Raw genomic sequence first — 17,019 nt, 5'->3', positions numbered from 1 at the left:
AAATTTGCTTAAAAATGTACTCAAATTTGTTTTAGCAAGAAATGGTAACTATAAATCTATATGAAAAAATAGCTATAAAATACAGTGTTTTCTGTGGTAATAATGTAGCAGTTTGTTAGCAGGGTAGTCCATATAGGTTTTGAAAGCATCACAGTTTAGGGCTGTTGTGTGTACATGTAACACCTTGGCACCATTTGCTCAGCACTCTACAGGGAGAGAGAGAATCACCACTAGAAGCTGTCACTCCACAGAACCACCAGAAGAGACAGCCACCACCGCACAACTGTAAAACAAAGCAAATGTTTGTCACATCAAAGACTTTGGTCCTCTGCGGCATCTCTTGCTAGAAAAAGCCGTCAGTACTGATGCATGTAAGATGGTCTGCGTTCGTGCTTGACTGGAAAAGGTTTAAAGCCCTTATTCAACGGTTTGTGCTGAGATGGCGGCGGCGGCGATTGCTGCTGCTGCTGCGCATAGGCAAAAGTGGAGGAAATCCCTGTTGATGGTGTGCAATCATTGGCTGTGGACCAAACGGGTGACTGCAGGATCTGCATGGTGTCATTCCACTGGCTGGCAGGGCTGCTCATCTGGTACAAAGACATGTTTTGACTGGGCAGTGTGTGCTGCCAAGGAGCTTTCGGAGGCCAGGTTTTGGTTTTGTTGTCCTGCAAGAGACCAACAACAACATATGAGCTTCCTTCCTGCACATCCACTGCCAGGAACCATTTCTGGCCCTGCTGCAAATGTTCCTTAGTAAACCACTTTCTTCCAAATGAGTGAATGACAGTCACACAGAAACATTATCAGAGTGCAAGATAACCTGTCCCACTGATTATTTAACTCCTGGGGCATCTCCAGAAAGCCTACTGGAGCAGTTTAACTTTGTCCCATGTAAACCACTACGTCCTGGACCAACAGCACACATAAGGGGCCCACTCATAGCCCCACCTCCAGTGCCTTCCCTAGAGAGCACTAAAGCCACAGAATCCAGGAACAGGAAGAGCCAGTATTCTTGTCTCTTACAGATGGGAGGGGAGCAATGAAGAAGAAACTCTCCCACAGTTCCTTCTCCTACCCTGGTTAGAACTTGGACTATTATTGCAGTTAGTGCCACCTCTGCCATTTCTGCAACACTCCAAAAGCACTCCCTTGGGAAGGAGGAAGAGCCACCCAGCCATGTTGCTTGGCAGCCTGTTGGGGTCAAGGCCCTCCTACATCAATCACCACACAGAACTTCACCTGGGAAGTTCTCCCAGCAGCCCAAATATGATCTGGATTTCAGGGAAGGGGAGGGGGGAAATGCATCTCCAATGGATCTACACCCCCTAAGATCAAAGTAAAAGTGAAACATTTTGGAGTCTGCAATAAATTCCATGGAGCATATTCAGTTGTCTATAATAAAAAAATAAAGCGGTGCAGTTTTGTTGGCCTTAAAATCTGTAAATATAGTGAAATTGACTACGGTATTTAAAACTGGGCTGAATTAAGGGAGCATTTTTACTGAGGGATTTTTTTTAAAAAAAGAAAAGCCTCCTGGAATCCCATCAAAGAGGCCCCCTCCACCATTAGCCACCCAAAAAGAGGCACTATTCAGCCTGATACTTGCCTGACTATGATCATCCACTGTAGTAAGGAGTGGTGGGGAAGGAAGTGTGCTCGGGTCTTGCTCCCCACTGCTGTGTTTCCTGTGGAAACATTTATCCAATGAGAGGAAATGGTCTGTTAGTGCCATGGCAGGGTCTTAAATGAGAAAAAATTCAATTCCCGACAACACATTATGCTGTATTTCCATGGTCAAAATACTGTAGAGGGCAATGGGAGTCTTACAATTGAAGTACACTTGTACTAAGGGCCATTCCATCTAACCCGCTACTTTCATGGCAATTAAAGGTTTATGGATTAAAGTAAACTTTCAGTCACCTAGCCTACAAGGCAGACAGAAGTCCATGGAACAGGAGCAGCTAGGCCATATTGCAGCCAATAAAAACTGCGGACCAGTGCTTCTGATATTGCACCAAAGCAGGGTTTTGTACCTTTGCAACACTTAATATTTAATTGTCAGTCCTGCTCAAATAGCCATAGGATGGTCACAATCACTATTCATTAGGGACCACAGGGTTCCTGTCCCTAAGAATAGCTTGGCTTATGCCTTGGGGAAGCCTTCAAGCAGGACACCAAGGCTACAGACCTCCCTTGACAGTAGCAGCCCTGCCTCAGCAGCATCTGGTTTTCAGAGGAATAGTATTTATGAACATGGACTCAACGCCAGGCATGCTGTTGTCAAAACTGTGTGACATTGGCCTTGTTGAGAGAAGTCTGCCTTCTCTACTCGACACCAGCTTTCTTGTTCTTCAATCAGCAGGACTGATTAACTGGACTTTCAATTGTGGATCCTCTTTTCTGTCACTAGGCACTTTTATTAGCTTCATGGTGATTTCACAGCCACAAATCTGGTGCTTGCTGCTTGGTGTGCTCAAGAGGGAGCCACAGACAATCCACATATGCATTTTCAAACATCTGTTTGCCACATGTCTATTACTATTCCTTTCTCTCTAATAATAATAATAATAATAATAATAATAATAATAATAGAGCATGCCTGCCACTATAGCAGAGACTTAACACATGTGGCTTTCCTAGCTTCCACCAATGCAGGCACGTACTAATGAGCAGGAATAAATCCCACAAGACAAATTAAGGGAAAAGTAGTCAGAACCACAGCCAGAAATGGAAGATTATAGCATATTTCCCAAACCCTCTGGGCTCTGGTTTCTTTTCTTGCTTCTTTCAAAGGGCTGAGACAACTGCAAGCTCAGGCAACATTAAAGGAGAAACAAAACGTAGGTTGCAAGACAGCCAAGAGTAGTTCAGATTTCTTTCTTATTTCCAAAACTAGCTTGGCCTTGTGACTCACACTTGGCACAGGAAAGTTTTGGAACAGCCTGACCCTTGCAAGTTAAGGTGGCAAAATCTTTATCCACTAGCAAAACCAAAGATTCTGCCTTCTGCTTTGCCAAGAATTCAACTCACCTTCTTTGCTTGACTGCAGCAACAATATCTGGCCCTGAGAACATGGAAAACAGACTGTCTCCATTGGCTGAGGAAGTCTCATCACTGGAACTGGCAGAGTCGCCCTGAGTACCTGACCAGCTGCTTGCCATCTCCCTGAGATGAGAGCAGGGAAGCAATCAAGAAAAAGAGAGACAAACAGTAGAGATGTGAGCAGTGGCAGGGTGGCTCACCACCCTAGTTGCTCTTAAACATTACTGAACCTTCATAGGGCAAGAAGAAAAATCTCTATGAACGCTAACACTAAAATAAGACTAAACTGACAAATCCAGCAGCATCTTACAGCATTTATCCCATAGCTTGTTCAGGCACTGCATATGGAATACATATCCCCTCTAAGGACCCGGTACATATTCACTTAACAACCCTTTAAAACTGGCATTACTGCAGGGGCAGCCAAGGTGGTGTCCTGCAGAGGTTGTGGACTCCAGCTACCCTGTTTCTCATATTTTAAGACATACCCATAAAATAAGCCATAGCAGGATTTTTAAGCATTCAAGGAATATAAGCCATACCCCGAAAATAAGACATAGTGATAGGCACAGCAGCAATGCCGGCCGCGGCAGGAGGAGGAAAAAAAAATAAGACATCCCTTGAAAATAAGCCATAGTGTGTTTTTTTGAGGAAAAAATAAATATAAGACGTGTCTTATAATATGAGAAACACGGTACTATACACTACTTGATGGTAAAAATAAATAAATGCTCAAAGTGGTTTACAAAAAGTTAAAATAAAATTGAGAAAAATTCACAAATATACTTTAAAACATACAAAAGTTTGAATACTAAAACAGATTAAAATTACCTCAACTTTCTAAGCATATGGGTAGGCATGTCTAAACAAGATATATAACTGATGCAGCAAAAATCCCTAATTTACTGTATTTTACAGCTGCTTGCAAAGCTGGACGTACACAGGGGTGCCACAGGTAGCTGCTTACCCTTCTGTGAAATACTCTGGGAAAGGCCAGGTTCTGTGCGGGTCATCAGGATGAGGCCAGTTGCTACGTGTGTTGCTGGGGCGACGGAAGTGCTGGGCTTGCCTTTTTTGTTGCATGGCCTGACTGACCCCAGCCACATAACGAGCAAACTCTGGATCAGAGCCAACTGGGAGTAAAAAAAGAAACCTGACAGTCAACTATTGACACACTTGGCTATTTCCATTGAAATGATCTGCCATCTATCCCTAAGACAGACAAACAGAGAGAATATGTGAATGTGTACACATGCATACAAACACAATGGAAGCTAGTCAGTGGTTGGGAATGCCTGTTGAAGTGCTGAAAATTAAGAACTTCACCAGGGAGCGATTTATGTGGGGACAGGCAAAATATGCTACATAAATCCCCAACACTGTAGCCACCAGCAGATTAGAGAGGTGGTGGTGACATCATGCACAGTGGAAGCCCAAGAAATGATTTGTCTGTGTGCCTGGCTATCTATCTATCTATCTATCTATCTATCTATCTATCTATCTATCTAATCTATCTATCTGCTTAGATCCTATTTTAGAATGCACATCAGATAGGAAGACAGATCAATACTACTGAAATCCATTCAGTACGCTTAAATCAAGAGGAGGATCAAACAAATGAAGAATACAAGTAAGGGAGACAACCCAAAGGAAGAGCCAGGTCATGCCTCTCCTCCCCTGTTAGGTCAGTCATTGCCTCAGGGTCTCCAACAACATGGAGCCAAAAAGCTGCCCATGTATATTCACATGTAAGTCCATCATCTCCACATATCAACTTGGCAGCCCATCAAACCTTTGGGGAAACTAATTTCAGAAAGTCATTGCTATTGCAATGCTTAGCATTGCTATTGCTAAGAGAGACTGCTCTGCATCATAAAGATGAACAGACTAAAGAATGTCTGAAGGAAGCAGATCCAAGAAATTAAGAGGCACAAAAATCCTGATGTTAAGATGACTTTGTCCAAAGGAATGTTCCCCCTCTACCCAACATGCTTTGAAAAACCTCAGCAAGGCAAATTTGTTCAATCCTCTTAAGTTGAACAAAACTTGACTAGCAGGATGGCTAAATTGTGCTACCTTGGGAACAGGGCTTGAGTGAGCTAGAAGGCAGCAAGTGGCAGTGAGAGGAGGTGTAGGGAGCACACTTTCCCTTTTTACCCACCCCACAGAACACATCTGGGAGGTCAGGGTAGGATGCAGTAGGGAAATTCATTGTGACTCGTCAACTGTTTGAAGATCTGGACATGGGTCCCACCCACTAAATTAAGATATTTGTGTATTTCATAAAATTTATACACTTGATTGTAGAAAACTTCAAAGCAGTTTACAAAAATAATAAACAGTAAGATTATCAGTAAGATGAAATTTTCGAAAATTACTGCCCTCAAAAACTATCTTTCCTCACCCAATATTTGGCAGACTTTTTAAAAAGGTAACCCCCGCTGTTGTTTTTGCTCTTGTAATCCTATAATCTTTCCCATCACCCTCAGAAGACGCAAATGGTTTGTGTCTACAGATGGGCAGCATTCAACACATTCAGACACATTACTCAATGAACATGTGGTAGTAGAAGGTTGCATTTACTTAACATGCACACACCTGCAGGATCAAAAGGTAGAAACTCTCCCAACATCCCAAAGATTCCATCACTTTGGTCACGGTTTGGCCACGTGTTGTTTCTAGGTCCTTGCTGCTTCTGCCCCAGCATCTCCGACATCACATTGTCCATGTAACTGTTCACAAGACCCAAACTATACAGGTCAGAGCTCAGGTCAGGAAAGGCCTGACTGCTCCACTGAGGCATATGAGACAACCCTGGACCAACAGTCTGGGCTGATGGCTGGCTGGAATTGGTTGGCCACTTGCCAGGTGGACGCTGCTGCTGCTGCTGCTGCTGCTGCTGCTGCGACCCAATGGGCTGCAGCAGGTGCTGATAGTAATGCATTTGCTGCTGCTGCTGCTGCTGCTGCTGCTGGGGCTTTTGTGGCTGCTGCTGCTGCTGCTGTTGCTGTGGCAACCCTTGCTGGAGATGGTGCAAAGGCGTGTGAGACGAAGACTGGGACTGTTGTGGCACAGTAGCTGGCTTCTGCTCTGCTGCTGCTGAAGACGATGCAACCGAGTTTCTTCTTTTCACCAGTGGTGAGGTCTGCTGGGATTTGCCCATGTTGAAACCAGAGAGGAAATCTATGACCTCCTGCATTTCTTGGTCGGTTGGTAAATTCATGCCTTTGGCATCCTTGCTGTCATCTGCTTTGCTGCCATTACGCCTGTCAAGGAGGAACCCATTAACAATCTGATGGCTTCCACTCTGCGCCATTGTCTGGGCCGACTCAACAGCCCTGGGGAAGTTACCAATGTTCAGAATACTCTGCAATCGGGCATCCATATTGTTGGGCATTTTTGCTTTATCCTCTGAGTTGTTAGCTATGAAAAGGTTTTTGGAAGGTGTACTAGGAATGGAGTAACTTCCACTGCTGCTTGAACTGGAACAGGATGTTTTCTTTGTAAAACGTGAAGTCAACTTCGAGAAAGTCCTTTGCAATCCACCCGTCGATTTGCTTCCATTTCCAGATGGTAAGTCAATGTGACCCCCGAAGTCACAGATCTCACGCTGAAGCTGGATCTGAATACACGGCAAAGCCTGCTCTCTGTTTAACAAAAAGAACCCTCTGTTTCAGGCAAAAAAAGAAACATTCACCAACTTCAAAACAACTTTACAATAATTAGGACTAAGGCATGCAATCTGGAGGTGTTGAAAAGCACGATAATGTATAAAACAGGGGTGTCTAACCATTTTTGAGTTGGGAGTTGCACTGACCCATGGTCAACACACTCTGAAGTCTGTTTATCAAAGTGGGAGCGAACAAAGGAGTCATTCTGTTTTTTGAAAAAGGTCACAAAACTTTTGATATTACAAAATCACAGCAGGGCCTGCAAGAGTGGCCAGTAAGATGACTTTTAAAATGACAAATTTTAGCAGGGGGACCCCACAAAAACCTTTTGACATCACAGTGGAGTACCTATGGAAGCAGTCATTAAACAAATTTTAAAAAAGCAGCAACATCATCATCATCAATAACTTTTTTTAAAAAAAATTGACATAGGGGTAGTGGGGGTCTTTGAAGTGGCATTCAAGTAAGTTGTACTCAGTTTAGACCAGGCATCTCCAAACTTCGGCCCTCCAGATGTTTTGGACTACATTTCCCATCATCCCCGACCGCTGGTCCTGTTAGCTAGGGATCATGGGAGTTGTAGGCCAAAACATCTGGAGGGCCGCAGTTTGGGGATGCCTGGTTTAGACCTACTGAAAATAATGGACCTCATTAATTTCCATGAGTCTACTGTGAGTAAAACTTAGTTGAATACTACCCATCGTATCAAAGCAGGGGACCTATGTAAGTGGTAATGTAGGAAAAAATGTTTATTTTTTGAAATGGAAAAATTTGGGATCTTAGAAGATGCCACAACAAAGTTTTGGTGTCATGGCATTAGAGCAGGGGGACCCATAGCAGCAGTCATTAAAAAAAAAAAAAGACAAATCTGAGGGGAGGCACAAAATACTTTGTGAGCCAGATGTAGCAACCTCCAGTATAAAAGGTTAACCAAGCTAAGGAAAAATCAAAGCATTCACAAAACTGTGGATAATTTTTTTTTATTTGTTACTGATATGTGTGAGCTGCCCCATAACTTAGCTTTTTTTTCATAATAAGATATAAGAGTGTTAAGTATTTATTGATCTTAATTATGTTTTTACTAACCTTATTGTACTCTAGTATGTTGTATCCTGCCTTGTTATACAAGTGTGGATTATAAATACTTGAATAAATAAATAAATGTTGCCTCAAGAAATGAACCACTATTAATCTGTCCGGGTAATATTAAGCTTCTGAATAGGGCTGGGTGATGTTGGGTTCTCAAAATCACAGTATATTGCCAGCCAAATATCAAGGTTTGGCGATAAACCGTGATGTTGTAAAAAGCTGCATTGGCCCCAGCCTGCGAGGTGTTGGATGAAACTGCCGCAGCTCTCACTGGGAGCTGAGGCACTTTCACTTCAGCGCCTTGCAGGCAGTGGCCAATACAGCTGGCCCCAGTCTGCTGCTGAGCTTGGGGGGGGGGGAAGGCTCCTGCCCTAAGTGGAGCCAGCCCCGGTGTCCCTGCCACTCCTGCTAGAGCAGCAAGGACCTTGGGGCTCCTTGGTCAGACTGTTTGGTGGCATGGGGGCAGGTGACCTACCATGAATAGGGCGCAAAGCCACCCTATTCACGCCTGGTGGAAAGGGGCTGCTGGAGAGCGCTGGGCCTGCCAGCAGCATCATAGAGCCCCTATGCCGCCTGGCTGCCTTCTACCGGAAGGGTGGGCTTTGTTTTTCTGGGAGGAAAGGCGCAGCACACCCTCCCAGACAAGGCAGCCAGACAGTAGCCAAGCAAGGCTGCAGCCCTGATCCCACTCCTACTCTCGTACGAGCAGGAGCAGGGTCAGGGCTCTCTCAGCTGGAAAGGGCAGGCTTCCCAGCTGAGCAGCCCCGATACTGCTTCTACTCACCAATGCAGCTTGTTTCTTCCTCTGCTAGGGCAGAGTGCAATGGAAGTTTCACCAGGGGTATATTGCTGGTGAAACTCCCGCTGCTTGAGTCCCTCTGCCTCCAGCTCCCGGCTAGTTTGTTTCTTCCTCAGTGCACTGGGTGCTGCAGGCAGAGGGACTCAAAAACAGTGACTGTTTCACCAGCAATATACCGCTGAGTGAAGATATCATTGCGATCTCTCCCCCCCCCTCCAAACCCATCCTGGGCGATATATTGATATATCGCCCAGTGCTACTTCTAAACATGGACCTATCTATGAAAACAGCACAATACAGCCAAGTAAACTGAGAAAATGTTTTGTTTAAACAATGCAGCATGCTCAGTGCTCAACTTCCATCCATGCCAGGAGGACACATTAGCCACCCAGCCTGTTGGGTCTATAGTCACGTGATGTAAAGGAGGTAAGGCAACAACAGGGAATACAGGCAGCTCCCCTGTTCATAGGGGTGAGATTATTATGTTTTTGATTAGTTCCCAGAAAAGGTTGATGCTTGGGGAGGGGAGTTCCCTCAGTTTTCCATTGTGAGAGGGTGTTGCTTGCTTGGATTCAACATTATGAGAGGTGATGGGCAATCAATAATGGGGTGGCAAAGAGAAGCAAATGTTTAGTCAAAGCTAGCTTTGTGGGCAAAATGGTGGTGAAGGAATTTAGCAGAAGCAGAAGGGAGCAAGACAAGCAGTGCTTGCCCCATTATCCTACTCCACTGTTTTAGACAATTGTGGTTTTTTAAAAAATGGCAAAACGTTTGCTGTTGTTGCTGAAGTTTGTAAAGTCTGGTGGTAAATAAAATGCTGTTTCCTCTTACATGGCCACCAGACTTTCCTGTTTTACTGATAACTGTCTGGATAAGGTATTTAGGCCTGTTCTTAGACATTTGGTATCACTGGTTATTGAGCTATGCCTCAGCCTAGGACTGAGGGCTAGAGAGGTGGTAATCTAAAAGGTGTGTCTGGTGAAGAATGTTGCTATATGGTGTTGGAGATCAGTGTATTCTGCTAGGGTACTAGCAATCAGATTATCCTAAAAATAGCAAGATCACCCACTTTTTAATTTTTTGTGTAACCTTCAGTATTTTATGTAAGTAATTAATGGTTTTAACATTGCCTCTTTCCAGTTTATGACTGGATACTGCCTTTCAGGCAAGTTGTGTATCTAGTCTCACCAATTATTTTACAGGCCATATTTCTCAATTACCTAAAGAGCTTGCATCAAAGTCCATTGAACTCACTACATGCTGATGGTCAGGTCTTAAGATCTGAGCTTAAACGCATCTAGGTATGGACTGACCTCATTTTCCTCCAGGTGCTTATAATTTATTTGGCAATCTGATGGAACTATTTCCAGCCACTGATCATCCTAAATTTTCCAGTTCCCCTGATCTGCCTTCCTTCCTTTGAAAAAGAGACGGTCAGGGGATTATCCTTTAAAAAGTAAAGAGAACTGCACTATGCATACTCATCTTTACCCTACTCAGTCTAGTAACAAGGCAAATTTCTCAGATTTGCTCTGGCCTTCTGCTCACATTATAGCTGCTTTTTGTGAGCACATACTAACAAGAAGAAGCATTTCACCATTACAAAGTTTTGCAGCAGCTTTGCTCTGTACCCACAAGTAAGGTTAATACCTCTGGTGAAGTGCCATCCAGTTCCTGGTGCCATCTGAATCTCACACGGCCTCCCCTTTGCAGCCTTATCAGTGGTGGCAGGCAGCAGCCATGCAATCTGCTTCTCTTTTTTTGTTTGTTCCCACAATGCCCAACAATATGTCACTCTGGGGAATTGTGAGAATGTCAAAATGGCAGCTTCCTATCTACCCACTGGAACTGTGAGGTGAGGGGCCCCAGCTCAGTCCCCTTGAGGCAGTGGGGCTTCAGCAGATGCCCAGCTATGCCCAGGTATTGCTACCAGTACATTCCCACTACTTAGCATTCAAAATTAAGACCTGGTAGCCTTGGCTGAAACTTGTCATTGCCATCTTCTCTTGTTACATGTGATCAAGTGTTCCTGAATGAGGCATCATCTAGCATAACCCTTATGTGGTAAGAGTGCAGCACAAATCATACCTACCTTCCCTCCTTCCAACGATTTAGGTCAAACACTGCAGTATAAAGCACATCCACCAGTCCCAAAGTCTTCTCTGGATCCAGGCTTCTCTGCAGCAGAGACATTGTTGCAGGATCTTCTTTCAGGCACCTAAGGAAACAATTTTTAATAACAAACCTCCTGTCAACAACACTCACTTTCATACCAAAAATTAATGTCCCTATTTACAGTACTGTATTTGTTTATTTAAAGCTTGCCCAAGTTTTCCGAAGTAGTAAGACATAATTACCATGTTGATGGGACTTGAACCACAATTCTGGAACCTTCTAAACTGATTTGTGGTGCATATGCTTCTTTGTTTTCAATCTGCGCAGTATCCACAACGACCTGTTCAAGAAGAAAAAAAGCAGTAAGCGATAAGAGTAAAACGTCACTCCTTAAAACTAGCAAAAGCACCACCCCACTGCTGCAGGGGCTGGACATCAGTCTACAGCATTCAACCACTAAGCAAGCAAGAGGGGCATGTGTAGGGAATTTTAATTGGGGTGCGTGGGTGTAGAAGAATCGTTTCACATTTACTCTGATAAATCCTACAGTGTAACATCTGAAAAGGCCACTGTTAACTAAAAAGAGGAAGGCTTATCTAAAGATTTTTCAGCTGCACATGATCTGGGCCTTTCCTTTTGTCCTCCTTTTGGGAGGGTGCAACTACTTGATATCTAGTAAACCATTTTATAGTTCTACCCTCACAATTTACCACCTATGATTATAAAACAAGTTTTCACAATAAGATTATCCTGCAATCTTTCTGGACAGTTAAGGTGCTGCAAAATTTGGAATGTTATAAAAAGGAACAGCTTCCTTGCTATCATCATAGGACAGGGAAACTGAGGCCTCAAAAAGAACAATAGAGAAATGCAGAGTTCAGAAGTCCTGTTCTATGATCTAGTGGAAACACTGCCTGCACAATGCCCATACATTTAAAGGCTCTCCTCCATACCCAATGAAGCCTTGAGATCTTGAAAGTTCACTTGTGAGAGTGTATATATCAATGGTATTTATTTTCCATATTTTCAGGTAGTTATATACCACTCAATATTCAGGATTTCAAAGTGGCGTTGTAGTATATGCTGACAGCATTTCAACGGATGAGGAAGCACGTTACCAACTCCTTGTGTTTCATTTATCTAAACAAGCTAATCTCACAGTACAGCCATTTCTCACGCCCAGCCTGGGAAATGACTCCCGACTCCCATTGTTCTGGCTTTACAGATGTTTCCTCCATCACACCCACCTAGAGGACAATCTAAACAACGGAAGATAATGTCTCATCGGTACACCAAATTAGAAGCAATGCAAGTAGAACATAAACATGCAGATATCACTGTTTCTATCCAGCAAAAAAGAGGAGTCTGTGGCAGTTTCTGTCCAACTAAAGTCCCTGCTCTTGTCACATTATCACATGACTTGGGCCAACATCACATATCAAAAATGTGAATGAGAAGACTGAGGGCAAGAGCAGATTTCTTAAGAGTCTGGACAGGCAGTGTTTTTAAAATGGGAAATTCCAGTTTAAAAGAAATCATAATTGTTGCACAGTAGTAGTAGTAGCAGCAGCAGCAACAGCAGCACTATTTGGGGTGCCATTTCCTCGACTTCCCATCAACATGGATTTCTTCTCAGAAAGACAGCAAAAGAACACACTGCAATTATCTCCGCAGGTGAAGCAGCTAACTTTCTTAGCTTGGTACCCCTGGAGGCAAACCACCCAGTACTACAACTAAGGCCCTACTTGCACTTATTCCTTCTTATTCAACCAAGCACTGGTATTTCTCATTTTCTTCTACACAAAGGCAACAATTTCAAATCTCAAACACTTGTTTTATTGGTTATGTTATACCTTCCTCCAAGGAGCTCTGAGTGGCATTTCCCCCCTGAATCTAAACCTAACACTCCAGTTGCTACAACAACTCAGCTCTTGGTTACAGTGACCAGAGTTACTTTGAGACTGAGCAGGCAAAGAAAAACTACCCAAACCTTGCAATGCCTCTTATTCATTGGAGTCAAAGATCTTGTGCAGTAAGGTAGATGGAGATAGTAATTTGTGTGATTCCACACAGGCAAATATGCAAACAATGAACTTCAGGTTGGGAACATTTTACTTTGTGGAATATAAGTTCCCCAAAACAAAAGGGATCACGGAGAAGCTGGTTAATTAATAGCATCATCTTATATACAAATATTGAGTGTGGATCTGTATGGAGCCAAATATGCACCATCCATGCACAAGAGGAAGGAATCAGCATGCTGGGGCAAACCCCAACGTTTGTAAATGTACAAAAGTCTATCGGGGATGGGGATGAAAAACGCCCAACATGAGTTGGTTGTTCTCAGTGGCCATGGGATACTGACTGTTAGGAGGAGGAAAACAGATGGGGAAGGAGGAGGTATGGAATGGGGTATCCTGGAAAAGGACACAGGTGACTCACTGGCATACAAAACAAAGCACTCTACACTGCAACCATCTGGTACAGGTTCCAACATATAAATGATGACCCATACGTTTTTCAGAACTAAATTATATTTGCCGCATGTCAGCTTTCCCCTTCTTTTTACTCTCCTCACATAGCTGTTTAGCTTGACTCCCTTGCCTCAGAAGACCTTCCACCTGGAAACCGCTGGCAAAGGAAGATGGTTTCCATCCATGAGCTGAGTATGCTCCAACTGCTCAATACCACTACCTGGCTCTAGAGGGCCTCAATGGGAGCTGCCACCTTGCCAATGGGAGGCTGCCAGCAGACATGCCCCCTCACGATAATGGGCTGAGCTAAGTGAGCTCCAGGTGTTTGACCCAACTGCCTTGACTTAGAGCACCAAATCAGACTCACTACCTGGCAGCACCAGAGAAGACCAAGGATGAGGGCAGGAAAGACTGCCTGAATAATCTTGGCACCAAATCGATTAACACACTATTTTGTTTCTTAAATTATGCTTGAACGAGATTATATTGGGCAAATATTTTGGAAGCTGCCCTGAGATATGCTTGGAGCTGTACAGAACTATTTAAGTATTCTAAAATAAACACTTGTGCACTCATGGCTACTTACCAGCCCAGCTTGGCCAAACAACAACTGTACAGCCGTTTTACAGGCGCCCCGCCATGTAGAAGGGCAAACTTGGTTCAGCACTTCAGTCACAGGAGAGTCATCCCTTGGGGTCACTCCATTATGGCAGCCAGCTTCTTTAATTAGTTGTATCATCGTGTGCTGCAAAAACAAGAACACAAAACAAGATTGCTATGCAGGAAGCAAGCAAGTCATGATACCCTTTCCCCACTCCCCCCACCATGCCTGCATGCACTTTGGTAATTAAGCCATATATAAACACCTTACATAAATACTGATGACTGCAGTTATTACTTAAATCAGTGTTGTTCAAATTATGACGGTCCAAGCCCAACACTTCCCCCTGCACCTGCCGTTTCCAGTGGTCACCAGCACCCTCATTCCAATGGTGATGTATCTGTTTCATACTATATCTGTGTAGATTCCCTGAATTCAGGAGGAAACACACAGCAACCAGGGCTGGGGTTCCAATGGTTTATTAGAAGCAGCATGAGAATATGTGGAATGCTGTGGCACTCTAAAAAATTTTTTTAAAAAAATTATGGAATAGGTTTTAATGGATTATTGTCCACTTCATCAGATGCATGGATTCTTAATATGCATGGTACATGCCACATATTGGAGAATGGAGGCTTAGATGTTCACAGAGTTAAAATATGTATGCGTATTTTTAAAACTTCATATGAGAATCAAATCAAATCTTAACCCAACTATCAGCTTGCTCAAGAATTTCAGAGTTGAAAGCACCACACTCTGGCCACTGCCATTGGCCAAGGCCCTTGGGAGGTTGCTTCTCCGCAACCCCCAGAAAGGACATCATTATGAGGGGAGAGTAGCCTGGTCTCAGCCAGTGAGGAGAAAAAAATTGTGTCTCCCTCCCTGCCAGAAAGAATATTTGGGTCCCGCTGCCAATTGTCCTGGGACTGCAGAAGCAAATGGAAAGGAGACACTGGTCCCAACCATCGGCCAAAGGAACAAGAGTCACCAAATGTTATTCAAGAGAAGAACAAGGGAAGGTCATCCTGGCCCCAACTGGTTATAAATAGCTCACCCACTTCCTTTTGGCCTTAAAGAACTGGCCTCCTTCCTACACTATCTCTCCACTTCCCTTCCATTGAGTGTGCCTTTGTAAGTCCAATAAGACATACCAACTCTTTTTAAAACCAATGTAAGTCATTTTGGAAGACAACTGTCTGTAAGGAGGGATAAAACGATAGTAAAATAAAATAAATAAAATAACCTAGACTGCAAGCTGTTTAATACATGATGCAAAAGATACAAAATTAGGACAATCCTGTTTGAAGCTAAGGTTCAAAACATATCTTTGCAGGAAACCTCTTGCACCAAATAGTGGCCCAAATCCTCTATCATGAATCACTGTTCCCTTTTTTTAAGCCACTGAGCTGTGGCCGATTTCTTTCCATATTAAACCAGGCCAATCCATTCCATACACTGCAAAAAATGTGGCTGACAAAGAACTAGATGCTCTGGAACAGGTAACTCCAGTGCAACAAGACTGTTCCAACATCATCATCATAGTTACAGCAGCGTAAAACTTTGCAAGGAGAGACTTTGCTCTTGGTTGTGGCCATATGTGAGGATCTGTCTTCTGTCTCTCTTCACCTCTTCAGACAGAAGTGAGGAGGCACTTCATGACAAGCAGAGTCAACATGTATACACAAAACAAGTCAGCATGTGGAGGGGAAGAAGGATCATTTAAGAAAACTGCCTCTAACTTTTGGAGAATGCTACCAGTAAGCTTTAAGGAAACAAGACACAAAGCAGAAAAGATGCACCACTGGGGCTGTTAGTCCTTTCAACCAGAAGGGCTACAATTGGCCGAATGTGACCATTAGCTTTTGTACCATGGTTTCTCTTGCAATCCAATATCTTTTAAATACCGAAACACTACAGTAATTATTTCCTGAATAAACTTACTAAAGTAGCACAAGGTTTAAAATGCTTGCTTTGCATGCAATCTATCAACACGGAGCTTGCTACCAACAAAGAAAATATTACTGGGTTTGATACAGATTTAGGGTACTTACCGTTTTGAGCTTCAGGTTATCTGCCGCAGACTCATTAAAGGATATTCCTTTTAGGAAGTGGGCACCTATCTGAACAGGAACTGTGGGGAGCTCACACTGAATGGGTTGAGAAGGGGTCTGTCTCCGGCCAGTCTGCTGGGCTTCAGCATCACTGCAACACCCCTTTAGAGACAGAACACCAAAGCAATGTGTCAGGGGAAAATCCATATGTAAGCAATTCAGCTTTATCTACAGTAAACATCTTTGCTGGAAAAAGATTTGGGGGGGGGGGGGGTTACCTGCAAACTGGCTTCAATAGATTTTGGGTTCAAGTGGAAGCCAGCCTTCATCGCATATTCACAGTGACCCAAACTTTCCAATGCAGCTTTATACGCCTGATATTAAATAGATATATGTTTAATGAATCACATACCTAAATTTAAAACAACCACCATCCAATATCATCACAAAACCTTGCTAACCTAAAAGAAGAGAGAAAATAACATCTTCCCCATGATCAATCACACCCTCCCTTAACTGAGGGGCAGGTAAAGCTTCCAGAATGTCAGCAGTCTCTGCTGTTGGCACGGAAGCTCTCATTAAAAAGGACTTGCTCAGCAGCAACCCTACTTAAGTCCTCAGACTGCCCTACATATTTTATTCCATACTCACCCAAACGTTGATATAAAGATATAACTAACCTGCAAAGCACTGTCTATTTTCAAGTTCAATTCTTTTAGCTGGTGCTCAGGAATTGCCACACTCTGGGAGCAGAAGAGTTGCTGGACCTCGATTCCAGCCAAACAGCCATCACAACCCCTTTCTCGTAGCCGTGATGTAGCCTTCAAAGAGGACACAAAAAATGGCTAAGACAAATAGCAGTGGCTCAAAAGTGGCAAAATAAACTTTTAAGCCCCACAGTTACTATGGTGAAAGCAATCAGGAAGGGAAGTGGGTTATTTAATCTAGCTTCAGAATTTAGTTGAAGTTCTCAATTTAATCATCAGATTTGTATGACTGATTTTTTTATTGCAGGGGGAGACACAGCAGGGGAACTGCAATCTTTTAAACAAACTCATTAACAAACCCTCATTATGGTAGCCAGCACTACTGTTCAGGTGGGATGGAGAGCTGTGTGTGTGTGTGGATTACTTTAATTAAATTAACAAATAATTACAGATTAAAAATACATATAAAT

General features: G+C 43.4%; 1 protein-coding gene across 6 annotated transcripts in view; it reads right to left on the bottom strand.

Moving 5' to 3' along the window:
- Positions 1-267: 267 nt before the first annotated feature.
- Positions 268-17,019, bottom strand: part of GARRE1 (granule associated Rac and RHOG effector 1) — a 59,509-nt gene continuing 42,757 nt past the window's right edge. For all 6 annotated transcript variants that reach the window (XM_035118656.2, XM_035118657.2, XM_035118655.2 and 3 more), the window contains 11 exons: positions 16,523-16,663; positions 16,121-16,216; positions 15,843-16,004; positions 13,777-13,935; positions 10,959-11,056; positions 10,694-10,819; positions 5,641-6,689; positions 4,010-4,175; positions 3,031-3,165; positions 1,607-1,685; positions 268-665 (listed from right to left, as the gene is read on the bottom strand). In XM_035118656.2, the coding sequence (XP_034974547.2) occupies positions 357-665; positions 1,607-1,685; positions 3,031-3,165; positions 4,010-4,175; positions 5,641-6,689; positions 10,694-10,819; positions 10,959-11,056; positions 13,777-13,935; positions 15,843-16,004; positions 16,121-16,216; positions 16,523-16,663 (2,520 nt within the window). In that variant the 3' untranslated portion in view covers positions 268-356. The remainder of the gene's footprint in view (positions 666-1,606; positions 1,686-3,030; positions 3,166-4,009; positions 4,176-5,640; positions 6,690-10,693; positions 10,820-10,958; positions 11,057-13,776; positions 13,936-15,842; positions 16,005-16,120; positions 16,217-16,522; positions 16,664-17,019) is intronic.

This window comes from Zootoca vivipara, chromosome 6 (genome assembly GCF_963506605.1).
Source record: "Zootoca vivipara chromosome 6, rZooViv1.1, whole genome shotgun sequence".
NCBI lineage: Eukaryota > Metazoa > Chordata > Lepidosauria > Squamata > Lacertidae > Zootoca > Zootoca vivipara.
Note: the sequence above shows the minus strand (reverse complement) of the source record. Positions and strands in the feature narration are given on the sequence as shown.